The sequence below is a fragment of the Diutina rugosa genome (genome assembly GCF_008704595.1).
Source record: "Diutina rugosa strain CBS 613 chromosome Unknown scaffold55_size80579, whole genome shotgun sequence".
In the NCBI taxonomy this organism is placed as follows: domain Eukaryota; kingdom Fungi; phylum Ascomycota; class Pichiomycetes; order Serinales; family Debaryomycetaceae; genus Diutina; species Diutina rugosa.
In genome coordinates this window covers 1,462-11,147 of record NW_022995075.1, presented here as the reverse complement: position 1 = coordinate 11,147, position 9,686 = coordinate 1,462, and the positions used below count along the sequence as shown (strand labels likewise).

The window sequence follows — 9,686 nt, the reverse complement described above, 5'->3', positions numbered from 1 at the left end:
AAAAAAAAAAAAAAAAAAAAAAAAAAAAAAATGCCGGAGGGCACGCCCAGCGATGACGCAGCGGATAATCGTATAATTGTCGCAGGGGGGTAGGCAACCCGGCAGCCGGCACCCCACCCGCCGCCACGCCCCGGGAGCAGCAGGACTACTATATAAGAAGGGCACGCCCCCCGCCACCAATAGCTCTTCGGTATAAACGAACCTTTCCTTCCTTTTTGACCACCACCGACCGTTTTATCACCCCTCCCCCCCACACCACTATTACTCAAATTCCCCAATCGGCCCCACCCGCTACCACTTCAAGCTTATCCCATCCCATGACCAGCTACCGCTACTGTCGTACGTGCAAGTGTTTGGACTTGTACCACGTGAAGGGCGACGCCAAAGACGCCAAGTACACTTGCAAGAACTGCAAGTCGAAGTGTACGTTGTGAATCCTGTATTATTTCTGGAATCCCATCCCTGCCCCTTTTTTTGTTTCACTATGATGCTATGAAACGACCGCTTACGACGTTTGCTTTTTTTTGTATGTTTTTCTTTTTAGTTGCTTGTGCCTCCGGGCGAATAGCCAACGATATATGACTCGGGAGTTTATTGTTTTGCTGGCGCTTTTTGATGTTGTACAATATACTAGCTTTCACTGGAGATTGTAGTTACGTAGTCTGCTATGGCTTTCCCGTCACATTCTTGTATAATAAGCTTTTGACACATCCGTCACCCGCCAGGGCCGGGGCTGCAGCAACCATTGAGGTATGGGGGAAACTCGGTATTTCTGCCTTGCTCTGACCATAGAGGATAGCGTACTGCAGATAGTGAACCGCACCAAACAGTACGTAAGCTCTTAGCTAACCAAACAGCCAGAGGTCACCCCTCTCCTGTGTACCGTATGCCCCCCTCGCCGGGGCTGCCTACACGTGGGCAAGGCAACCCTTCCTCCTTCCCCCCCGTTCAATACGAAAGCGTCAATAATAGAGTAAGAAAAATACTAGTAGTTTAATGGGATGGTTTTTTTTGGACGCGTTTACCGTGAGCGCTTCTCGTGAAAATCGGCTAACATTCTCGACACGAGTGATCGCCGTGGTGATTTTTTTTTTGGGTGGCGAACGACATTGAAGGGAGAGACGCACACGAGATATTGAGGAATCTACCATTCCGCCCCCACCCCCCCTGTCTCAAATTGCCATGTTCTTCAAAAGGACAATTAAACAAAGATTGAATAAACCAAAAAAAAAAAATATCACTTACTTCTACTGTGGGAGTCACGGGAGGGTCATGCCGCTGATATCCCTCCGAGATTTCAGGGATTTTTCCGTGCACGCTCACAGGCGCGCGCCACTAAGAAAAAACAACAAAGAAAGCTACTGCCTAACTAAGGGTGTCATTGTTACTGGCAGAAGCAGGACAATGCCGATAGGGGTGGTGTCCCTTCACCACAGCAAGTGGCAAAACAATGGTATGGCCACCACCCAACAGTGATGTAGCGGTAGCTGCGGCTGCTGGCGCAATTTCCCCAACCGCTGGCAGGCCGAGAGACATTGCGAAATTGATACCCTAAGCGGGAGTGGTGCGGATATTATTTACGCGATTGGCAGCAAGAGTCGTCAGGGGACAAAAAGCATGGTATAAAATTTTACCACAACTGTGGAGGCCCACCGCCAAGCCGATACAAAAGTGGCATCACTACATCACAAACATCACTAGCTCTGTAATGGTAGTGCTCTCTTAGTGGGCTGACTTGCCCTTTTTTATTGTAGTGCTAGTCGTAGTGCTAGCAGTTAATAGCCACTGGTTCTCGTCGTTGATCTTGTGGCGTTGCCCCACACAAAGAGATGCGGCGACAACACACAATCAGCGTCTGAGACTTAATCGTGGGAAACCATCTTACGACATTGGCGTTGGAGGCAGAAGAGGTAAATCTCCTAACCCACCGCGCCAGCTGAGAGGCCGATCATTTGTCTAAATCGGGAGGGGGCCCATGGCTCGTATATCTATAAATAGGAAAACATGGCTTCCCCGACATCACATCCACCACAAAACCAGAAATAAGCTTTTTTCTTTGAAGTAGTGGTTGGCACCATTGGACGTCGTGATCGGCAGCCAGCGTGCTAAGAATAGGTCATGTCTCGTACGGCTAAAAATGGGTCCCGTGTGGTGGCGAAGTCTCTGCGTTTGGTTTCGTATTGAACCAATCGGCTACCGTCACGATAACACCAGTCGTATCCAAATGCGGCTGTTGTTGTTTTGCCAGTGGAATTATGGGGGTTGCCGAATTCCAATTGACGGCGCGACGAAATAAACACCAATAGTGTCGTATGTGCAAGGGACTACTATGGATTAAAATTTTAGCCATTAACCATCGATGAGTGTGATGCCTAGGTGTCAGTAGAGAAACTCGGTTCTAGGATTGGTGTGACTCATATCGATTACGAACCATGGCTTTGAAACAATCAGAGGCTTATCATGGTGAAAGCACATCGAATCTAGAGGCTTAACTCGAAAATTCGGTATCAGCCGTTCCTGTATCGTAGGTAGCTGGTATCTCTCTCTCTAGTGGTCGACTTTGTGGCCCTCACGTGGCCGTCACGGGAAATCCCGATAGTGGTGCTAATGCCGCCACACCCCCGCCACAGTTTTCGATCCTGATGACAAAGTGAAAAAAACTCTTGATTCTGATTAATAGTAGCTGTCTAACGGTCAAGTAGCCATTTTCCGTTCCGAGATCTTTTTTCCATAAATCGGGGTTAAGTACCCCCCCTCTCTTCCCCACAAAGTAAACCTGATCTGACAAATCATCCACAATTAATGACTTGAACTACAGTAGAACATCAAGAAATTGAACATCTACGTGATACACCCTTACATGCTACCTCCTCTATCTAGCCAAACCCTGAATTTTCTGGAAAATCATAGCCCTTCTTTTAGTGGTGTTGGTAGGAATCCCTTGGCTGCTCCCCACTTGCGCGCGCACTTGGCACATCGCTCGCAATCCGCGCCCGGTATATCTAATATTCAATTGCCTCTCACTCACACCCTCTCCGTCTTATCCACAAATGTCCTCCCCCACCGAAGGCAAAGTAAGTACAATTCCAGACAATCAAGCGATCAATCGTCATCCCCATCAACAGCACTAACATTAGACCATCCATTGCAAGGCCGCTGTCGCCTGGGAAGCCGGCAAGCCCCTCACCATCGAAGACGTCGAAGTGGCGCCGCCCAAGGCGCACGAAGTGAGAATCAAAGTCACCCACACCGGGGTGTGCCACACCGACGCCTACACGCTTTCTGGCGCTGACCCCGAAGGTGCTTTCCCCGTGATTTTCGGCCACGAAGGCGCCGGTATCGTCGAATCCGTGGGTGAAGGCGTCACCACGGTTAAGCCCGGCGACCATGTTATTTGCTTGTACACTGCCGAGTGTGGCGAATGCAAGTTCTGTAAGTCGGGAAAGACTAACTTGTGTGGCAAAGTGAGAGCCACTCAGGGTAAAGGGGTGATGCCCGATGGTACGCTGAGATTCACCTGCCACGGCAAGCCGTTGTTGCACTACATGGGGTGCCTGACGTTCTCGCAGTACACCGTCGTCGCTGACGTGTCCGTGGTTGCTGTCGACCCTAAGGCCCCCGCCGAACTGACGTGTTTGCTTGGCTGCGGTATCACCACCGGTTACGGCTCGGCCACCATCGTCGCTGACGTGCAAGAAGGCGACAATGTCGCTGTGTTTGGCGGTGGCGCTGTCGGTTTGTCGGTGGTGCAAGGCGCTGCTGAGCGTAAGGCGGGCAAGATCATCCTCGTCGACATCAACGATAAGAAGGAAGAGTGGGGGAAGAAGTTTGGCGCTACCGACTTTGTCAACCCCACCAAGCTTCCTGAAGGCACCACCATTGTCGACAAGATCATCGAGATGACCGACGGCGGCTGTGAGTTCACTTTCGACTGTACCGGTAACACCGACGTGATGAGACTGGCGCTTGAGTGCTGCCACAAAGGGTGGGGTCAATCGATTATTATCGGTGTCGCTGCTGCTGGTAAAGAAATCTCCACTCGTCCGTTCCAATTGGTCACCGGTCGCGTGTGGAAGGGGGCCGCGTTTGGTGGTGTCAAGGGCCGGTCGCAATTGCCCGGTATGGTCGACGACTACTTGAACGGCAAGCTCAAGGTCGACGAGTTCATCACCCACCGCCACCCGTTGGAGAAGATCAACGTCGCCTTCGACGACATGCACCACGGCGACTGCATCCGGGCGGTGATCGACTTGTGGCAGTAGGCGCTCCGTATATATAAATAAACCTGGTAACCACCAAGGTGCCCATTGAGGTATGCACCCAACAATGTGTAGTTTCCAAGTAGGAAAATATCCTCAATCGTTCGCAACAGCTCGGAACCATTATACAACGATTGACTTTGACATTGTTATGGCGTACTTGTCAATTCGCACTGTGTGCAATTGATAACCGCGATGAACACCAATTAAAGAAGACCAATAGAGAATTGAATCATTCCAATCAGTTCAATCATACCTCTACTCATTAACAAAGTAGCAATTCTAAACTTTAATAGAGTGCTCAAAGTCTACGATGTGATCTCTGACTCAGGGGTACCCATTTCTCAGCATTCAAGGATAATCTACTTAGAATCTCTCTTACTGTAATTGTTCTATTATACATAACGCTCATGCTAAAAAGTTTTAATCTATGCGTCGGCCTCGACGTCACTGAACCCCATTTCCTCTTCTTCCACGTCGTCCGCTTCGATATCTTCGTCCTCGAGTTCGATATCGGCGATACCACCTTCTCCGTCTTCAAAGTCGTCTTCTTCTTCTTCATCCATGTCATAATCACTGCCTTCGCCATCCTCTAACGCCTCAATGTACTCGACGTCCAGAGCATCACCCAAAACGTCATCGTCTTGAGACGTCAAAATCTCTCGCTTAAGCCCCTGTTGGTGGTACAAAAGAGTCAACCGACCTTGTAATTCAAGTAAACGAGGCATGGTGTCGGCCTTCTTGATGAGGACGGCGTGGAGACTGGAAAGCTTCACTGCCAAATTAGGCATCAGGGCAAGCACCGCTCCGTGAATGATGATGATCCATTTGAGCCAGAAATTAAGCTGGTCAAACTTGGTCGCCTGTCTCTGAATTCTCTCGCTTAACCGGTCCAAAAGGGTCACTGCCAACAGCGAATCAAGCTTGGCAATAGTGTTTTTGATCACTTCAGGGTCACGGTTTCCCAACACCACTTCTAAGAGACTGTGGTCGTTATTACGTAACGATTGCGACAACACAATTGATAAAGTTGCAGCATTTTTACCCCCCATTTTCGCAGCCGGTTTCGCCTTTGAGGTGGTAGTATTAGGATGAAGCTTTTCCAACTTCTCCGCTAACAGCTCGCCTTCATCGTCGTCCAGGACATTATCCAAGTCTCTTAAATTATTACCGTCACTGATAATCGTATTAGCTTCCGTGTAGTGCTTGGTAGCGGCGATATCGTGCCCCTGGTTGTTGTGGTGGTCGATGCTCTTGGTGGTGGGCTTCAGCTGAGAGAATTCTACCTCTCCATCCATTGAGTACAGGTCGTTATCAAACCATTTAACGCGATTGAAATGAGGGATGGTGGCCAGTTCCATCCACAGGTATAAGATTTGCGACCCGTCGACAGTAGCAGCAATAATGGCTAAATCAGCATCGGCGGGACTCAGTACTTGTTGTGGCGGTCTCACCACTTTGAAATGAGCCGAGGATTGTTTCAGCGGCACCACGGGACCGCCCCGGCGCCGTTTTTTATTAGGCTTTTGCTGCACCGATGTTTCTCCCGAGGCGGCCCAGTCATTGAAAACATCGAGGGTGCCGTCGTCGCCGCGGGCGACTAACACCAGGCGCCCGTCGCTATCGCCGAGAGCGAAATCCGCCACCGGCCGCAGCGCTACCAATACTTGACTGGTACCGCCTTTAACCACCAGATAAACATTAATAAACCGGTCGCCGTGAGCCAGGGTAACAAATACGTCTTCCAGCACCAGTACTAAACACTCGATAGGCTCCACGTGACCGGGGAACGTCTTGGTAAGGGTATGGTCGTCGGCGCTCACCATATACACCAGGTGCGATGCCAACAATAAGTAGGCCTTACCCAGCACGGAGACGCTGCCGATACGTTTGATAGGCTCGGGGGTGGGGAGGACGTCCGCCACTTTGAATTGCAGCACCAACTTAGCGGTGTTGACGTTGTACTCGTAGATATTGCCGCCGACGTCGGCGCAGTAGCCGCGCTGGGTGTAGTCGCAGAAGTAGAAGTCCAGCACCGCTAGCCCCAGGGGCGTGGCCAACTGGAGCTCTACCCGGTTGTGAGTAGGCAGAAACAACTGGACGGCACCTTTGGCAGTGCCGACGGCGACGACAAACTCGTTTTTATAGGGGATCCACGATGTCAGCGTCGCCTTGGTGTGGCGGTCGAACGCGAGCAGCGCCAGCACCAGCAGCTGCGACGCGACCACCAGCTGCACCCGGAGGTGGTGGGCGTCGAGCGCCACCTCGACCGTGGCCAAGAGGGTCCGGGTCGGGTCAAACCGACTGCAAATCACGGTCATGGGTATGGGGTTGGGGCGAGGATGGGTGCGATAATAAGCGCGCGATGAGATGAGCGCGCGCGATGCGATAAGTCAAAGATGAGAATGATTCGAAGCCAGTGTGAAGCTGATATGAAACGGGTTATTTGAGTCGGATAATCTATTGTTAGGTTTGCCTTGATTGAACCTGCCAGAGAGGATTGATAGTGGCTAGGGCCGTCGTGACTGGACTTGCCTTGTCCAAGAGGGATGGGCTAATATAAGGATGACAGGCTGACTTGCCAGGGAACCTTTATTCTATTGATGTCAGTGAAGACAATAATACCGGGAAAACCAATCATATCGTGGTATCTTTAATGTGGGTGGTTCAAAGCGAGCTATCCACTGGCAGGAATGGTGACCCTATTCTTCATACTGAAGAAAGAACTACTCGTTGACTATTCTTTGGAGATATGACACCCGTTTGGGTCTATGAACCACGTGAGGTGTTCATAAATTGACGAAATCGTGACTGATGGTTGTGTCTGCTTCATTTTACAAAGTTTACCCATAAGAACCGTTTGCAGGTATTCTCACCCACTCAAAGCAATGATGCACGTTGATTTGAACACGTGTCTTGTTACTCATTTCCAGTTGGCCTCAGTAGTAACGGCAGATTTGCTTTTTATGGGTTCCAAGAAAGAATGGATGGTACCGTTGCCCACACAACAAATAGGGGTGATCTGCTGGATACTTAGTTTCAAGTGCCACAAGCTGCCAATTCTGCCTCACACATCATGAATCTTCTGACTACACCAGACATGACGACAGCATCATAATGGGGGACATTATGCTCACAATCGAGTTCCAGCCCTATTGAACGCATTCGCATATGATCAACTTTGAGTTTCCAAAGATAGCGATTATGGATTACGCCAATGTAATGAACATGGTGATACCTGGCAAATCTATACTCTCAAAAGCCTAAGCTATTGGTAACGAAGAAGATATATGTAACATCATTTCATTATCTAACAAGTACTAACTTCTCTAAATCGATTGCCCCTCTTCAAGGAAGACAACATCCTCTTCAGGGGTATCGTTAAGCTTAGCCATCGACACCACGCCGCTCTCGTGGTCGAACACCGTCGCCACTTTGTTGAGGATGTCGGTACCAATAAGCGTCAAACTATTCTAGTATTCGGCACCTTTAAACCCAAGCGTAGCCACACATTTACCGTTATCCGTCATCTCGGTGACTGACTCCAGCTTGTCGAATTCCAACGTCAAATTGCCGAGAGTGATCGGGAACTGACCTTCATAGTGCCACACGGCCCCTTATACTGGTTGCCGTCTTTCTTGAGGGAAGTGGCGAGGGGCTCGACAACCGCTCTGGGGAAGAGCCCCACGCGCCACTGTCAACGACAATCGGGTAGTCGCCGTGCTCCGGGAAGTAGTCGACGCCGTCAACGTGGGATTTGACCGCCGTCATCTTAAACGTCACCGGGTCGGTGTGAGACGTCCATCCCGAGCCCACTTTGGCGCGGTCGAAGCCGCCAAACGTGAGTTAACCCTTGTTTTGCAACTTGCTGTAGTAAAGCGACGACACCGTGCGTTCCACTTGCCCCATCATCTTCAAGTGGTACGTCAACGTGTCGTGGTCTGAGCCCTGCAGTCTGGCAATGGCAAGAATCCCCTGGGGGAACCACGGCGGATTATTGAGAATACCAAACTCAAAGCCGTCGGACTTGGCGTTGGTGAACTTGATGGTGTCCTTGATGAAGATACCAGTGGCGGGGTTGCCCGAGCCGACATAGTTAATGCTGAACGGCGTAGTGAGGTTTACCAATGTCGTCGAGTAGTCGGTCATGTCGTTGTCGTTTGCGAACCACGTTTCCCACGACCCCGAATCAATAATCGGCTTGTAGCTCACGCCCTCGGAGCCAAACAGGACCACGCCATGGTGCTGGCCCCCTTCGATGTCAAAGTCGAGTTCGATGACGTTGGATGTGGCTTTCTTCTCCAACGCGGATTTGTCGTGGGGGGCACCACCAAAGCCGCCGCCAAGGCTAATAAAGACAAGACGTCGAAAACTATCATCCTGGGTTAATTGAGAGATCAGTGGTGATGATTTCGTCAATATATACTTGAAATGAATCGAGGGGAACAGGGGATCAAGGCATTCCAACGCATTTGTACCATACCCCCGCATTAGCACTACCCACCGATTTAGTATGCTCCGAGTCAAATCGACCAATTAAAGTTCCAGTCGATACCAACGGTACTGATTGACATGATAATGAAAAATCTACCGTAATTGGTGTTGGTACTATGAACGGGCACCTTGTTGGTTGGGTATGACTACACTTGTACTATTATTTCTGGGCGGATATTTCTTGAGCCGTAGCATTCAGGGGTCGATTGGAAGAACAGAGTCATGAATACCAAACCGACAATGGTGGCACAAAACGCAAATTATAGATTATTCACAAATGCAACGTTATGCATGTATATACCTAGTGAAATGACATTATTTCAACAATAACAAGAAGCCATATTTTGTCCGACAAGTAGAATGGATTCCTGAAATTTCGTAATTTCTCTACTAGAGCTTATGTAACAATGAATCATTAGCTCGAGAAATTCTACTCGTCTTCATTGGTTTCCCTCATTTGGAATCGATGAGTTTCTTCGCAGTAGTCGAGATTGGCTAATTCCAATACCACATTTGCGAAGTGAGTTATGGCGAAATTTTGAGAGAGCTTGCAGCAATGAGGGACACTTGGGTTCACAGTTTCGAAGGTGAAACTCCACGCATATGCACCTTGAATTCTATGCAGAGTTGCAAATGCAAGTCTTGAACAGAAATCAAAAAAACAAAGGGCATATTTGGGCTATACTACGTGGATATAGTTTGTGTATTATCTAATTCACTTACTCAGAAAATCATAGCGGCATTCTACAGCGTTGTGCACAGTCTTAACCACGGGTAATGGCACATTAATCTTCTCAGTGAAATTAAAAACATCATCGAGGCACAGCTTAGTATCAAGATGCACAGCCAATATCGTGATGGTATGCCGTCAGTACAATTGCAGACTCAAGAGCATGGCAAGGGTTTTGAAGATTCGATGTTTAGCGATATCCT

At 49.3% G+C, this 9,686-nt stretch overlaps 3 protein-coding genes across 3 annotated transcripts; 1 reads left to right on the top strand and 2 right to left on the bottom strand. All coding sequences in view use genetic code 12, as the record gives it.

Annotated features, from left to right (window-relative positions):
• Nucleotides 1-3,050: 3,050 nt before the first annotated feature.
• FDH3 (bifunctional alcohol dehydrogenase/S-(hydroxymethyl)glutathione dehydrogenase) lies at nt 3,051-4,262 on the top strand (the record flags this gene model as incomplete). Its single annotated transcript, XM_034158355.1, has 2 exons — nt 3,051-3,074; nt 3,138-4,262. The coding sequence occupies 2 exons, from the start codon at nt 3,051-3,053 to the stop codon at nt 4,260-4,262; spliced, it is 1,149 nt and encodes a 382-aa protein (XP_034014633.1).
• Nucleotides 4,263-4,687: 425 nt separating this feature from the next.
• UTP5 (Utp5p) lies at nt 4,688-6,580 on the bottom strand (the record flags this gene model as incomplete). Its single annotated transcript, XM_034158344.1, has 1 exon — nt 4,688-6,580. One exon carries the CDS (start codon nt 6,578-6,580, stop codon nt 4,688-4,690), a length of 1,893 nt encoding a protein of 630 aa, XP_034014632.1.
• A 1,525-nt stretch (nt 6,581-8,105) lies between these two features.
• DIURU_000536 (uncharacterized protein) lies at nt 8,106-8,750 on the bottom strand (the record flags this gene model as incomplete). Its single annotated transcript, XM_034158333.1, has 1 exon — nt 8,106-8,750. The coding sequence occupies one exon, from the start codon at nt 8,748-8,750 to the stop codon at nt 8,106-8,108; it is 645 nt and encodes a 214-aa protein (XP_034014631.1).
• Between the last annotated feature and the right edge of the window lie 936 nt (nt 8,751-9,686).